General features: G+C 35.0%; 1 protein-coding gene and 1 long non-coding RNA gene across 8 annotated transcripts in view; one reads left to right on the top strand and one right to left on the bottom strand.

The window, feature by feature from the left end:
• Window positions 1-17,821, top strand: part of spri (Src homology 2 domain-containing protein sprint) — a 239,813-nt gene that overhangs the window by 212,527 nt on the left and 9,465 nt on the right. For all 7 annotated transcript variants that reach the window (XM_076417982.1, XM_076417981.1, XM_076417985.1 and 4 more), the window contains one exon: window positions 15,718-15,920. In XM_076417982.1, coding sequence (XP_076274097.1) covers window positions 15,718-15,920 — 203 coding nt within the window. The remainder of the gene's footprint in view (window positions 1-15,717; window positions 15,921-17,821) is intronic.
• On the bottom strand, window positions 2,749-5,213 carry LOC143205040 (uncharacterized). Its single transcript, XR_013007720.1, has 4 exons — window positions 5,053-5,213; window positions 4,875-4,989; window positions 4,629-4,730; window positions 2,749-2,843 (listed from the first exon to the last, which is right to left on the bottom strand). It is a non-coding gene; the product is annotated as an uncharacterized LOC143205040 (long non-coding RNA).

Here is a 17,821-nt window from a genome sequence, read left to right as displayed (position 1 = left end):
TTAATGTTAATTTGGATTGAGATTTAATCGGTTGTTTATAAACTTATGTTCAAATAGTGTCAAATTAATGAAAATTACAGTTATTTTAAAGAATTTTATGCTGAATCGAATAATGGTACATTTATTATTATACAAATTTTGGTTTTTAAGATATACAGTAAAAAGTATTTCTTCAAAAATTGAGTTGATTTCAGTTTATATTTCATATTTTAGAAACTATACATTCTACAGCAATTTAACATGGTTTATTTCACCCCAGAATACATATATTTTGGGAGTTCTATCTTTTTTCGAGATATTAAGAATATTGGCACTTTTTCCATACATATAGTCGTGAAAATTTGCGATTTTATGTCATTTTTAAGTTTTTTGCTGTCATTTCAGTTCAAATAACTTCAGGGTATTGAAAATTACAGGAATTATAAATAATTTTATGCTGAATCGATTGGGATTACATTTGTTTTTATACAACTGTTTCTGAGATATACAATGAAAAGTGTATTATGAAGAAAATGTGTTAATTTCTATATATGTCTCATATATCAAAAAGTATACATTCTACAGCAATTTAACATGGATTTTCGTTTATTTCACCCTAAAATAACTATATTTTGGGAGTTCTATCTTTTTTCGAGATATTAAGAATATTGGCACTTTTTCCATACATATAGTCGTGAAAATTTGCGATTTTATGTCATTTTTAAGTTTTTTGCTGTCATTTCAGTTCAAATAACTTCAGGGTATTGAAAATTACAGGAATTATAAATAATTTTATGCTGAATCGATTGGGATTACATTTGTTTTTATACAACTGTTTCTGAGATATACAATGAAAAGTGTATTATGAAGAAAATGTGTTAATTTCTATATATGTCTCATATATCAAAAAGTATACATTCTACAGCAATTTAACATGGATTTTCGTTTATTTCACCCTAAAATAACTATATTTTGGGAGTTCTATCTTTTTTCGAGATATTAAGAATATTGGCACTTTTTCCATACATATAATCGTGAAAATTTGCGATTTTATGTCATTTTAAAGTTTTTTGCTGTCATTTCAGTTCAAATAACTTCAGGGTATTGAAAATTACAGGAATTATAAATAATTTTATGCTGAATCGATTGGGATTACATTTGTTTTTATACAACTCTTAGTTTCTGAGATATACAATGAGAAGTGTATTATGAAGAACATGTATTAATTTCTATATATGTCTCGTATATCAAAGAGTATACATTCTACAGCAATTTAACATGGATTTTCGTTTATTTCACCCTAAAATAACTATATTTTGAGAGTTTTAGCTTTATCGGAGAGATGAAAAATTTTGGCACTTTTTCCATACATATAGTCGTGAAAATTTGCGATTTTATGTCATTTTTAAGTTTTTTGCTGTCATTTCAGTTCAAATAATTTCAGAGTAATGAAAATTACAGGAATTATAAAGAATTTTATGCTGAATCGAATGGTATTACATTTGTTTTTATACAAATTTTAGTTTCTGAGATATACAATGAAAAGTGTATTATGAAGAAAATGTATTAATTTCTATATATGTCTCGTATATCAAAGAGTATACATTCTACAGCAATTTAACATGGATTTTCGTTTATTTCACCCTAAAATAACTATATTTTGAGCGTTTTAGCTTTATCGGAGAGATGAAAAATTTTGGCACTTTTTCCATATATATAGTCGTGAAAATTTGCGATTTTATGTCATTTTGAAATTTTTTGCTGCCTCAGTTCAAATAATTTCAGAGTAATGAAAATTACAGGAATTATAAATAATTTTATGCTGAATCGAATGGTATTACATTTGTTTTTATACAACTTTTAGTTTCTGAGATATACAATGAAAAGTGTATTATGAAGAACATGTATTAATTTCTAAATATGTCTCATATATCAAAGAGTATATATTCTACAGCAATTTAACATGGATTTTCGTTTATTTCACCTTAAAATAACTATATTTTGAGAGTTTTATCTTTTTTCGAGAAGTAATGAATATTGACAATTTTTCCAAATTGCAGTCATAAAAATTTGCGATTTTTTACCATTTTCACACTTTTTGCTGTCATTGTAGTTAGAGCTATTTGGAGATAATCCACAAAGAGTTTGGGGTAAATGATATGGCTCAGTGAATGGAGGTAAAACGAAATGATACAGTGGTGTTTACATTATGTGACCGTTATTTATTGAAGTATAAAATGAAAGGTGAATTACAAACAGATAAAAGGGATTGGATTTACCTGTGTGCCAGGCTTGGGCAGGCGATGACGTCTGAATTGAATTGAGCGTTGGTCAGATACTGAATTATCGAAAGTACCCTTCAATAACATCCCAGATAAACGTTTCGGGGTTGCCAGATAATCGTTATCATTTTGGTGCTGCTAGCACCCCGCCCGTGTTCAACATCTAGGATTATATTTCATTTTGTAGACAGTTATTCCACGATGTAAAAATCGAGGTAGCTACAAGAGAATATATATTTCTTTCACTAGTTGTTTCTTTCCTAAATACACTATTTATTAGTCTTTTGTTTTGATACAAATCTCGTTTTTAGTATACGATGAAACAACAGATTTTGAAAACATGTAAATTTCGTTTTTGTCTCATATATCAAAGTTCATCAATCGAAAATGTTACATGTATCTTTTTGAGAACCAAAATATCAAAATCTTGCTAGAGTGAGCTAATAATATTTGCACGATGGTGGTCAGATAAATATATAAAAACTGATTTTCTTTAATCGTTTATTTTCTAAACTACAACAAATCTATATAGAGCCAAAGATAGTGCGGGGTTTATCTATCCGGAGGTGGTGTTGGATGGAGCTGGAACAAAATATAAGAAGTCTAAGTGAAAGGAGTGGGATAATAAATAACGATGAGGCATGGCGGCTTCCTGACAACTCCTACCCGCCCTCCCCCCATTCATAAATCGCGTTATAGTCTCAGCCGCTTCATTTAATGTATGCTCTCCAGCCCTCTTATCATCCTCTGCTTTTGATATAGTTGATGTGTACGATAAAAAATAGCGGATATTTCGTTACGAAGTATATTTTGGCTGCTGAAGTTAATCGGGTCTTGTTTGAAACTTTTGCTTAAACGTGTTTCATGAATTAAAGTATTGGTCATTTGATTGTATATATCTTGCAAATATTTCGAGCAATTTATGGACGTCATCCCAAAAAAACTGTTTGTACAACACTGTTTTGTTGAGCAAAATCATTTATTAAGTCATCTTCTAACTTCTTCGAACTTTATGTGAGCCTCATTGCAATATTTATAAAGTTAATAATCGAACGGCACAAAGTCTGGAGAGTATGACGGATGGAATACTATGTCCCATGCAAGTGCTTTCAACGCTTCCTTGACCGGTTTTGTTTTATAAGATGGTGCGTTATCGTGCTGTAAAATCACGTTAACGTGTCTTCGGGCCCATTCTCGACGTCTTTCGATCAATGCATGGTTCAAAGTGATCATTTGTCATCGGGAGCGATTGCTATTAACTGTTTCACCAGGTTTCAACAGTCCTTAATACACCACGCCACTCTGGTCCCACCAAACACAGAGCATTGTCTTGCGTTTTCTTTTGCCACGTTTCCATTGAATTTTGTGACACGGTGCATTGTCTTGGTGAAGCAGCACTTTCTTTTTCTTCAAATGCGGGCATTTTTCGGCGATTTCGTCCTTCAAACGGTCCAATAACGCTATGTAATAATCACTGTTGATGGTCCTTCCTTTTTCAAGGTAGTCAATTAAAATTATTCCATACGCATCCCAAAATACAGACGCCATAACCTTGCCGGCCGATTGTTGCGTTTTCCCACGCTTTGGAGCGGGTTCATCGTGTGCAGTCCACTCGGATAACTGTCGATTGGACTTCGGAGTGAAATGATAGGACCATGTCTCATCCATTGTCACATATCGACGCAAAAACTCGGGTTTATTATGTTTGATCATCTTCAAACACTGCTCTGAATCATCAACTCGTCATTGTTTTTGGTCAAAAGTGAGCTCGCGCGGCAGCCACTTTGCACAGAGCTTTCTCGTACCCAAATATTCGTGAATGATATAATGTACACATTCATTTGATATCTTTAGAGTGTCTGCTATTTCATTCAATTTCAATTTACGGTCATTCAAAATCATTTTGTGGATTTTTTAAATGTTACCGTCTTCGGTGCTCATTTCACCACGTCTAAACTTAACATATCTATCCTTGATGGTTGATTTTCCTGGAGCAGCATCCGGAAACTCGGCATCAAGCCAAGTTTTTTCTTCAACTGTATTTTTTCCCTTCAAAAGCAATATTTTATCAACACGCGAAATTCCTTTTTCACAATAACAAAAGTTGCTTTACTCAAAATGCTATAATTCACAAACTAATGATTCGACAGCTGTCAGATTTATACACGCATCTTTCCGGTACAACTTGTATATAGATTTTAATGCTTTAGAACTAACATACAGATGACAATAAACCGCCCTGGGGTAATTGACAAAGTTTGAAAAGTTACAAAAAATTAGAAAAGTCTTCATTTTACCAAAAAAAATCCGTTAAAACTAATTCACAGTTGATTTTCAGTTCGTTATTTTAAATTTAGTGAAACTTACGCGGTGGTGCGCGCCCTCCAGCGCATGCGGCAGTATGGGCATGATGAGGTATCGATTCGTGATTAGTCAGATCTCTTTTAACCAATCCTGAGCCAGTGCTTCCTGAAAAATTCATCATACTTCATATTAAAACGGTTTAATAATGCTGATAATGCAACAATAGCAGTAAAAACTCAACAACCAATGTATTAAATATGATTATATGATACTGTAAACATTATATGAAGATATTATATTACTACTAACCTCCACTGCCACCTCCTAAGCCACTAAAATTCAGATGGAACGAGCCCTCGCCTTCAGCGTGCCCACTTCCATTACCAAATAGTTGGAAAGGATTGGGAGCAGCGCTCGACAAAACCTAAATTGGTTCAGACATTGTTAAAAACCATATTTCAATCACAAAGCTTTAAAATTAACTCACCACGGCTACAATACAAAAAACTAATCCAAACAAAATACAACGATTCATTTTTTGGGACTCTGTTGTTACCTGATCACTAGTCGATATGAGCTCGATGTTTCAGTTTTCCCCTTTTATATCCATCATCATTCACAAAGAGGAAACGACGAGTAAATCAGCTTTCCGGAAGTAACAGTCAGTTTTTATTGTCAATTCTTGTTACATAAATGATATAAAATAATATAAAATATAGATTTTACCAGGTTTTACGAGTAAATATACTTAAAACTTGCTTTTTTTATTTTAAAAGGGAATCATTTGGAGAAAACTATGAAGAGGTACTTTCAGTTCCCACAAAACACAGAATTTTAGTCATATTCATTAGCTTTCTGACCTAACATAAATAATTAAACGTTAATTCGTTGTTTTTTGAAAAACGTTTTCATGAAACCTCGTAACATTTTTACCGATATAATTATCGGGTATTTATTGTTATTTTTCGTTATAATAAATTATAGCAATTTAATAAATTAACCAATGAATGGCTTCATGGATTATAAACATTAATTCTGTTTATATTATAAAATTTGTTTGTTGCGGATGCGCGTGTAGACATTTTATGATTTTAATTTTAGTTATTTTTTTATAATTCTGTTATAATGAAATTATATTACAGTACATCTAATAACACGTGTTAATGTTAATTCTAAATTACGTTGTAATATTTTGGTTGGTGGGGTTTTAGAAATATGGGTAAAGACAAATTTAACCAAGATGTTTCGAGTTTTTTTAAAATATCTCAGGTAAAAGTAAATATATATTATCAAAAATTATTTTCTCTCTAGTTGGAGAGGATATTCACATTTATGTTATATATAATATAATATAAATGTCATTGGGTTTATTTAATGTTTTACGCTATAAATATAGTTCTATATCTGAAAAATATAGTAAATTCAAAACTAGATAGTTAATTACGTGGTAAAACCATTTTCTATTAGTTGTTATAGTTCGGACGACGTTTTTTCTAATATCTGAAAAGTTATAATCAAACCAAGGTATAATCAGTTTGGTATAATGAAAAACTATCAACTTCTCTAGTAGTATAACATTTTATTAAAACATAATCGCCTTTTTACATGTACAAAATTTAATGCTTTTTAACATTGATTTGATTGATTATTAATATAATTTATATTATTATTTAATATTGAATGATTTTTGATAGATTTTCCAAATATACACTCAGGAAAAATTGAGATTTTTTATGATTTTCGTACTTTTCCTTATAACTCTGGTTTTAACAGATATACATTCATGAAAATATCACTGTACGTGTAAAATTATATTCTTTTCTTCGTGGTGATGTTGTTTTCTCATGAATGAGAATAGTTTGGAAGATATAGCTCCTATGACTTTTTAGTTGAAAGTTATATAAACTCGATTTTTGTCTATAACTCAGAATCATTTGATTTTAAGATAGAGTAGATGCCATTTTCATTTTTCTCGCTAGAATATTGATAGAATATGGAAGTTTTGGATCAGTCTATGCTATAAACTTTTTGACAGAATTTCCATATATATAAAGAAAATTCTAGATTGATGGTCATTTTCGTACTTTTTCTTCTAACTCTGGTTTAAACAAAGATACATTCATGAAAATAACGCAGTACGTGTAAAATTGTATGCTTTTTTATATAGTAATATTGTTATGAATGAGAATAGTTTGGAAGATATAGCTCCTATGACTTTTTAGTTGAAAGTTATATAAACTCGATTTTTGTCTATAACTCAGAATCATTTGATTTTAAGATAAAGTAGATGCCATTTTCATTTTTCTTGCTAGAATATTGATAGAATATGGAAGTTTTGGATCAGTCTATGCTATAAACTTTTTGACAGAATTTCCATATATATAAAGAAAATTCTAGATTGATGGTCATTTTCATACTTTTTCTTCTAACTCTGGTTTAAACAAAGATACATTCATGAAAATAACGCAGTACGTGTAAAATTGTATGTTTTTTTATATAGTAATATTGTTATGAATGAGAATAGTTTGGAAGATATAGCTCCTATAACTTTTTAGTTGAAAATTATACACTCGTTTTTCGTCTAAAACTCAAAAATTTTGTTTTAAAATAAAAATAGATGCCATTTTCATTTTTCTCGTCACAATGTTGATGGAATATGTAAATTTCGTTTGGACTCAAAGTTTTTCATAGGTTTTCCTATACATACTCGGGATTGTAAAATTGAGATTTTTGGTCAGTTTTGTCATTATCCCCATAACTCTGGTTTAAACAAAGATACATTCACGAATCTATCACTATATTTATAAAATTTTATGCGTTTTTTTTTAATTAAAATAGTTTTAGAGCTATGGTAGTGATATTTATCAGCTGAAATTTGTATAAGCTCAATTTTTCGCCAAAATTTTAACAAAAATATGTTGATATTTTCGATTTCTTTAGCAAAATATTGTTAATTAAAGTTAATTACTTGTTTTTTGCTAGTCGAAATAGTTTTAAAAATATTCACTACTAATGACAAAGATAAAAAGAGAATAAAATTGGTAATAATATACATGAAAAACGGAATAAACCAAATATATATCGGTGACTAAGATATTAGGAAATTGGCCGGGAAGTTTTAAGACATACAGTTAAATATAAAGCGTTTCCTCTGTTTTCGCCTGTTCATTGGCATCAATCCAATCCGATGGTATGTCGAGAGAATCCGAAGCATTCATCCTACATTCCGTTTTGTCTTGGGCCTCGTCTATTCAACGATTGCCGAATCATTTTTCGAAATGTTGTTTACGCATATATCGGATTGCTTTCCTGCCAGTTGCGAAAGATGTTTTATCGAAAGCTATATCCCATCTATTCGATTTCAAACGATTCTTTCAGCCATCGATATTAATTGCTACATCAAACTTTAAATAACTTTACAGTAAATTTTATAGAATGAAATAAAACTGTGTTACTATATAGAAACTGACCCAAAGTTAAAGAAATGTACTGGTTAGTTCAAAGATACTTCAGCAGTGGCTATTTATGGAGAATATTATCGGTATCGTTAATATATATATATATATATATATATATATATATATATATATATATATAAAAGTCATAAAATTATATGTATTACATATTACATACTATCGATCATAGAGAGAAAAAACCTAATACCAACACACCATAACAGATGTTATATTGAAAAAGCCTACGAAAGTAAAATAGTATGCTCAGCTATATTCTTAGATGTAGCACAAGCCTTCGAAAATAGATATTCGATAAACTTCGGTAGTTTCCGCGCGATTTTGTAACGTTGCTATTTTCAAGACATCAAGGGGTCCCAACGAACTTATTCGAGCTATATTCTTAGATGTAGCACAAGCCTTCGATGAGGTTTGGCATGAAGGCCTTGTTCAAACTACAGAAAATGCTAGCAAAACAACACACCGAACTATTAAAATCATACATTACAACCAGAATGTTTAGAGTCAAGCAAGAAGAAGCTTACTCTACAATAAAAGAAGCTAAAGCAGATGTACCACAAGGAAGTGTACTGGGACCAATCCTTTATCTACTCTACACTTGTGATATACCACAAATGGAAAATATTACGATGGCTACATTTGCTGATCATACTGCGATTATAGCTGTCGGAGACAATAGTGAAAAAGCCTCACGAAAATTACAACAGGCAAGTGACAATATAAATAATTGGACACAAGCTTGGAAAATAAGAATTAATGAAAGTAAATCTGTACATGTGCAGTTCACCTATAAACAGACCGTACAAGCACCAATAACATTAAATAACACTATCATTCCATATAGCAACAACGCCAAATATCTCGGGATGAATCTCGATGCAAAACTTCGCTGGAAGGAATATATAAAGAAGAAAAGAAAAGAACTGGAATTGAAATATAGGAAAATGTACTGGCTAATTGGAAGAAAATCACAATTATCAGTACATAATAAATTGCTATTATATACGCAAATATTGAAACTTATATGGACATACGGAGTTCAATTATGGGGATGTTCTGGAAAGAGTAACATTAATAAAATACAAATTTTTCAGAACAAAGTCCTGAGAGGTATTGTGGGTGCACCCAAATACTATAGGACTGATTACCTATATCGAGACCTTCAGATACCTGAACAAAACTTCGCTGGAAGGAACATATAAAGAAGAAAAGAAAAGAACTGGAATTGAAATATAGGAAAATGTACTGGCTAATTGGAAAAAAATCACAATTATCAGTACATAATAAATTGCTATTATATATGCAAATATTGAAACCTATATGGACATACGGAGTTCAATTATGGGGATGTTCTGCAAAGAGTAACATTAATAAAATACAAATTTTTCAGAACAAAGTCCTGAGAGGTATTGTGGGTGTACCCAAATACTATAGGACTGATTACCTATATCCAGACCTTCAGATACCCACAGTCAGTTCAGTATTAGTCTCATACTAATATTGAAATATTGCAACTTTTGGATACCACCAGAACAGGACACAGACTAAAAAGAATCAAACCATCTGATCTTGTGTAGTGTTGTGTAGTGAGGTGCATATATTAAAAAATTCAGCAGTGACATGTATAAACATTATTTCACCATGGACTGAGTTAGTCCTAGGACTAGGACTGGGTCCTCCTAGTTATATACCTAGATTTAAGTTAGCATAAAGACAAATTGTAGGTTAGACGGAAACGACTAGTAACAGTATATTAATTAAATAATAAAAAATAAAAAAATTACATACTATGTAAGCAGAAATTGGGTACATTTTTGTCAAGGTCGCGGCTAAGACGATAGAGCCAGAACGTTAAAAACATAGCCATGAATATGCCTGTACATTCTCCACGCAGGCTTAATCCTATCCTACCAATTTGAGTTGCATTCCTTATAATTTTAAAGATAAATGCATGTTGTGCTTTATATATTGATAAATAAATTATATTTGTTACCAAAAATATACAAAACAATTTTAACTTGGGTCTCAACAATTTAATAATTATTATTTATGGAATAATTAATGCAATACAAATTGTATTTATCTAAATATTCTAGATCTTTTTATTGTTGTCACTAGATCGACTCGAAACGACCGTACCGTCATTAGATAACGAACACAATATAGTTTATTATACGCAATATAGTGCAGGCTGTAATTGTGGTCCTTCGGGAGCGTTCCGGTGACGTCACGCGGATGAATGATGCATCTTAATAGACGCTATCCAAGCGTCGATCGCTCCCATTGTGGGATTGTTTGCGATTCGCTTGACATAGGAGCGTTCCTTGACGTTAATAGAGCGTCAAATAATGTCCTATCTGGTCTTTAATTTATGTATTTTGATGAAAACTATGCGGCAGTCGATAAATTACCCTATAATTTTCTCGAATTGCTTGAAAATAGTTTTTTAATTGGAATTGTCTGGCGAGAAATTGTAGGAATCAATTTAGAACTCATCGGTTTTGTCACTATCTGTCCATTCTAATAGAAAATTAATTTTTAGGGGTCACCCGCCAATATTTAATGTTATTTCGGCCAATAGACATTGACTTACAGTGGTTTTATTGCCACTATTTGAATTCTTGTTGTTTTTAAGTGACAGCCTTACATATATTATAGAACTTGTGGCGACCGCCACGACCCTTTAGGCCACCACCAATTCACCATCAACAACTATAAAGGTTGGCAACGCCGGTGGATTGGTACCATGCAGTTCTGGAGTATAAAAGGCCATCACGACGACGTCTCGCTCTCTTTTCTTATCACCGTCCCCCTGTAACTGTACCACTTCCACAGCGCTACCGTACTTCCTTCACCTTAACCTAATATCCTGTCCATTCTCCCATCGACCACATGTATCAATCGTAAGTTAAAATAAACAACTTTGATTCAATCAGTGTTTTTAGTTCCCGTGCAAATTCCTTCCAAAGATAGTAGTGAGTGTTCTGACAAATAATCGCAGCGGCAGCCACACATTTCGACCGATTGACCGACTCGACGAACATTCCTACAATTGGTGACCCCGACGTGATCAAAGTGCCTAACAGGTAAATCAACTCAACATAAGCCACTCGACAGGTGCTTGACACGTGCATGGAAGGATAGCACGAGGAACGGAACTCATCAACATCACGTGGTCGACGACATCCCACGAGAATAGCCTGATGGACGAAAACCACAGAAGCCCATCATGTATACCAGCAACACATGAGCACCCTCGCATCACGAAACGGGACACGTAACACATTTACGTGTACCCTCAAACAAAGCTAAACGCCTCAAGACGAACGACGTCCTGCTACAGCTCCGATGGCAGCTGATCCCGTAAAACTCCTCGTTCAGGTTGGGATCCCCATCTCATCAGCAGTCCCCGGGCGTTTGTTTGCGTGATTGCGGGAGCATTCCGGAACTTGCACCACATATAGGTACGTTCCACGGCTGTTCCACTAGGAGGGGAGTTATGTGGCGACCGCCACGACCCTTTAGGCCACCACCAATTCACCATCAACAACTATAAAGGTTGGCAACGCCGGTGGATTGGTACCATGCAGTTCTGGAGTATAAAAGGCCATCACGACGACGTCTCGCTCTCTTTTCTTATCACCGTCCCCCTGTAACAGTACCACTTCCACAGCGCTACCGTACTTCCTTCACCTTAACCTAATATCCTGTCCATTCTCCCATCGACCACATGTATCAATCGTAAGTTAAAATAAACAACTTTGATTCAACCAGTGTTTTTAGTTCCCGTGCAAATTCCTTCCAAAGATAGTAGTGAGTGTTCTGACAAATAATCGCAGCGGCAGCCACACATTTCGACCGATTGACCGACTCGACAAACATTCCTACAATTGGTGACCCCGACGTGATCAAAGTGCCTAACAGGTAAATCAACTCAACATAAGCCACTCGACAGGTGCTTGACACGTGCATGGAAGGATAGCACGAGGAACGGAACTCATCAACATCACGTGGTCGACGACATCCCACGAGAATAGCCTGATGGACGAAAACCACAGAAGCCCATCATGTATACCAGCAACACATGAGCACCCTCGCATCACGAAACGGGACACGTAACACATTTACGTGTACCCTCAAACAAAGCTAAACGCCTCAAGACGAACGACGTCCTGCTACAGCTCCGATGGCAGCTGATCCCGTAAAACTCCTCGTTCAGGTTGGGATCCCCATCTCATCAGCAGTCCCCGGGCGTTTGTTTGCGTGATTGCGGGCGCATTCCGGAACTTGCACCACATATAGGTACGTTCCACGGCTGTTCCACTAGGAGGGGAGTTATGTGGCGACCGCCACGACCCTTTAGGCCACCACCAATTCACCATCAACAACTATAAAGGTTGGCAACGCCGGTGGATTGGTACCATGCAGTTCTGGAGTATAAAAGGCCATCACGACGACGTCTCGCTCTCTTTTCTTATCACCGTCCCCCTGTAACAGTACCACTTCCACAGCGCTACCGTACTTCCTTCACCTTAACCTAATATCCTGTCCATTCTCCCATCGACCACATGTAGATTGATCATATATGCATCTAGGATTAGATCATATATTCTATATCATATAGTCATCTCTATTCATTGAAACATATATTCTGATCGTTTTTTATTTTAAAATGACAAACGAATTAAATGAATACGTCTTTATACACTGATTAACTCAATAATACTATGTGAAAAACTGTTATGTTATATAGAGGAATGACAAAGCCATCGAACTTAACAATAAGGTTAGGTTCTTTAATAGTTGTTTATATAAACTCCTCACAGTGTCACCAATAAATAACGCTGATCAAAATACATGCAGTCATCTAATATATATTCAGTCAGCTGTCGGATCATTAGTTTGTGAATTATAGCATTTTGGGTGAAGCAACTTTTGTTATTGTGAAAAATAAAAGCTTGTTGTAAGTTTAGATGTGGTAAAATGAGCACCGAACGCAGTGGGTGCAAAAAGAGGTTCTTACAGCCGAAAACGTTAAAAAAATCCACAAACGGTTTTGAATGACTGTAAATTGAAATTGAATGAAATAACAGACACTCTAAAGATATCAACTGAACGTGTACATCATATCATTGACGAATATTTGGGTAAGTGCTATTTGGGTAAGCTCTGTGCAAAGTGAGTGCCGCGCGAGCTCACTTTTGACCGATAACAACGACGAGTTGATGATTCGTAGCAGTGTTTGAAGATGATCAAGCGTAATAAACTCGAATTTTTGCGTCGATATGTGACTATGGATGAAGCATGGCTCCATCATTTCACTCCGAAGGCCAATCGACACTCATCCAAGTGGACTGCGCACGATGAACCCGCTCCAAAGCGTGGGAAAACGCAACAATCGGCTGGCAAGGTTATGGCGTTGGGATGCGCATGGACCAATTTACATTGACTACCTTGAAAAAGCAAGGACCATCAATAGCGACTATTACATAGCCTTATTGAACCTTATTGAAGGACGAAATCGCCGAAAAACGGCCACATTTGAAGAAAAAGAAAGTGCTGCTTCACCAAGACAATGTACCGTGTCAAAAATCTATGAATTGGGCTTCGAATTGCTTCCTCACTCACCATATTCTCCAGATCTGGCCCCCAGCGACTATTTCCTTTTCTCAGATCCAAAAAAAATGCTCGCTGGGAAGACATTTTTATCGAATGACCAAGTGATCGCCGAAACTGAGGCCTATTTTGAAGCCAAGGACAAATCGTGCTACAAAAATGGTATCGAAAAGCTGGAGGGTCGCTATAATCAGTGTATCACCTTTGAAAGGAATTCTGTTGAATAAAAAAACTAATTTTGCCAAAAAATGTGTTTTACTATGGTAGGCCGGGGACTTTTCTTTTGACCTGTTACAAATAAATAAAATAAAAATAAAAATTACTTATAATAATGTATATAATTCTCCATATTGCAGTCTTGAACTTATTTATTCAAAATATACGTCTTCGCCACCTACATTTTTGAAGATTGTCTCCTCGATAAAAAACAACACAACTTCTTTTTCTTTTCGTCCTTATCGACCCCCATCTTTTGCATTTAATTCCTGGCTGCGAAAGCTATAAAAATCCTTCTGACGACCCGATATCCGACATCGTTCCGGACAAATAAGTTTTTCCCTTTTATTTTCGGGGAATATCCGAATATTCCCATAGTCCAGGAGCCGTCGAATCGAATCTATAAATATAGAAGCGGGCGAAATAGAATGACCCCATTTTTTTCCTGTATAAACAAAGGATGTTAGTTGGTCCAATTTCTTTTGATTTGTTTTTTAAGTTATAAATATTCACTAGAGACGGAACGACGGTTGATACATCAGAATTTATGTACATTTATTTAAAATACTTAATTTTAATTATTTTTATTAAGTTTTACTATCAAAATAACTTACAAAGAAGTAGAAAATAATTTTTAAGTGCACACTGTTAATTTTTCTTTTATATTCATAGGTACTATCTCTTAATAAACCCCAAATATAGTGTCCCATCATGTATAACATCATCAAGCCAATTCTACTGTTTTAAGCGATAGTCTAAAAGCTCTGCTTTACTTTTTAACAAATTTAAATCCCATAAAAACTCCTTATTGGAATTACTATTGGAGAACTAAGAGATGAGCTATTTTTCCGCGATAATTTTTTCGGTGGCTCTGGTCGTGTCGTGTCAGATCGTCAGGCGACTGAAGCAGAAGAGGATTCCAGATCAGGATATTCGATAGGTTTTGCATTTTTACCTCTACGTCTTTTACTCGGATTCATAGTGCAAAAATAACAGTCGTTAACGTGATCTTTTGGTTCTCGCCAGATTCTTGGTGTTGTAAATTTCATTGACCTTTGTGATGGTGATTTGTACAAAACACCTGATCGTTATTTATCACTCTAGTGCCATCTATCAGCGCTGTGTGAACGTTTAAACCCCACTCTTATGTTAACTATTATGTTTATATGTTTGATTCTGACTATTTACAATATTTACAATTTATCATATTAATAGCTAAAGCCGGCTACTGTTGCGATAGTCGCGGGTTCGAATCCTGCTTGGGCGTGGTCGTAAATTTAGGTTTGTGATTATCCTAGGCAAGAGTGTAAAATCCGACAAGGAAAATGATCCCAGTCACGCCAATAACCAGGCTGGGTAGGACCGGATGTCTTCTGGGATGATTTCTAAGTTGGTCACTGGCCAGTCTGTAGGTCCAGTCCAGATAAACCCTCGTTAGGAAAAAGGAGATTTTAATTTTTTTTAAATAAATAATGGCTAAATCTCTTTCGGTTTTCCATTTAACATTTAGATATAATCTCAATTTGATAAATACAAAATTAAAACAAATAACAAAGGCAATTATAATACATTTATACTCTGTGGCCTAGCAATTGCAAATGTAACAATATATTATAGCTAATTGATGTAATAATTACAATATTTTAGAATTAATTACAATTAAATCCACTTTTTCGTAAATATTAAACTACTTAACCAGATGTGTTTGTAATTATGATATTCATACTTATAATTAGGATTAATTTATCGATATAATAAGAATTATAATTAACTCCCCTGTTTACAATTAATTTTAAGTGTATTTTCTGAAGTTCATGTTTTATACCGAATTGTTTTTCCTTTTCCAGAAATGAATCGTTCCTGGAACCGTACCTACAAGGTCTGACGGAGAGGCAGGTGACGCCGGTGGGACCCCCCTCGCCCTCCCCGCCCCCGATTCGGGCGGTACCGCCTCCCCCCGCGGCGCCGTCGTCCAGGTCGGCGTCCAGGGAGTCGCTGATCTCGTCCAACGGCGGTTCGGACGCCAGCAGCGAGGGAAGCGAAGAAGAAGGTAATGAATTGAGTGTTACAGGTGCGGAATGATTTTTTGAGGTTTGCTAAAGGGGAGTCGGAATGTTTTATGGGAGGTATAATACATCACTCGCCAAGTATCAGGTCTGGCCAAGAAAATAGGAACCTTTAGACGACTTTTTCGTGCAATCACATTATATTAAATATAGTTTTCCATATTATTTGGTAACTGAAAAAAGAATGTGGCGACCGCCACGACCCTTTAGGCCACCACGCATTCACCAACAACAAGTCAAAAGGTTGGCAACGCCGGTGGATTGGTACCATGCGGTTCCAGGATAAAAGACCATCACGACGACGTCTCGCTCTCTTTTCTTTTCTCCATCCCCTTATAACAGTACCACTTCCACAGCGCTACCGTACTTCCTCTACCTAACCTAATATCCTGTCAATTCTCCCATCGACCACATGTATCAATTTAATAACGAAATAGAGAAGTTTGATCTAACCAGTGATTTTAGTTCTCGGGCAAATTCCTTCCAAAAATAGTTCGGACTTCGGACAAATAATCGCAGCGGCAGCCACACATTTCGACCAACTGACCGACCCGACGAACATTTCTACAAGAACAAAATTATGTGGGACTCCTATAAAAAATAAATAAAACAAATAAGACTTAATCCCAAATATTATCAACAGTGTTATTTACCTTTATCTTACGTTAATTACACTCTAGACATAATTTAAGGTACTTAAAATTGTAAATACATTAGAATGGTTTTATTAGTACGTACGTATTAGTAATAAATTACGCAATTATTTTATTTAGTATTAAAATGGGTAGGCCAAGTAAAGGTGCAGCCCGTATGAGGAAAAATAGGAATAAAGAAACAATGATTGAAAACAAGGAACGCTTTAGGCCCAGGGGTCCGCTACCTAGACTAGGTGATTTAACAAATGTTTTAACTAAACTAGAACAACGAAAAGTTATTGTCCACGACGAGAATCGAACCCGCGACGTCCGTTTGGGAGCTGAACGCTCTAACCATTACACCATAGAAGCAGTTGTCCCCAATATTTCTACGAGGTCTTGTATGCTATGGTTAGTTGCACTGAACGACTTCCGATTTTCCGATTCCGATTTAAAAAATATTATTTCCCTCGATTTCCCCCCTTCCCCCATCAGATCCTAACTTGGTTCCAATGGGACCACCTCGGAAGCGCACTGTTTCGAATAAAAAAAGGATTTTGAAAATCGGTCGACAACTGACGGAGAAATCGACGAACATTAAAAAAAGATATATACAACCGAACATAGAACCTTTTTCGAAGTCGGTTAAAAATAGCCATTTTGGCAAGCCATGCTGAATCGATCTGACCGAGTAGTAATCAGAAGACACTATGTTTGGGGAATACGAGTGCGGAAAAACTTCCTGTTAAAGCTGCGTATGTATAATAAACAGCGTATCTCTCGCAACCTTACCAATGTGTGGCTTGTGGTTGCTATTCAACAACATTTCTTTGCACACAAACTCCTCCCCATTTACGAGATATTTAACAGATGATGTTTCCGCTGACACTATCACCTCGGCGCACTATTCAAAACCAGCAAAAATTCCATTAGGCAGTTTAACGTTCTGTAAAGAAGACAAGTGTTTACCCGGCGAATATACGCGCCTGTCGATAAAGTCGACCGAATAGATTCGGGGGTTTTGAGAAGATGGGATGAAAACGGAGAGGCGCCCTGGCGGAAAATTGCGTTTTCATTATTGAACGTCGATTATGGCCGATTTACTTCCTCCGAGATAAACAACGGACCGATCCGATGAAGCTATTAAACGTTTCAAAGCTTTATAGTTAAGCTGTGAACCAGCGGTAACTTTGATCGTTATAATTTCAAAATAATAACGTAGAGGTTATTTAAGATAATTGAATAATCTG

This window comes from Rhynchophorus ferrugineus, unplaced genomic scaffold (assembly GCF_030347505.1).
Source record: "Rhynchophorus ferrugineus isolate W39M unplaced genomic scaffold, kcgeb_rfMv2 rfM11, whole genome shotgun sequence".
NCBI lineage: Eukaryota > Metazoa > Arthropoda > Insecta > Coleoptera > Curculionidae > Rhynchophorus > Rhynchophorus ferrugineus.
This window is presented reverse-complemented; position numbering and strand designations above follow the sequence as displayed.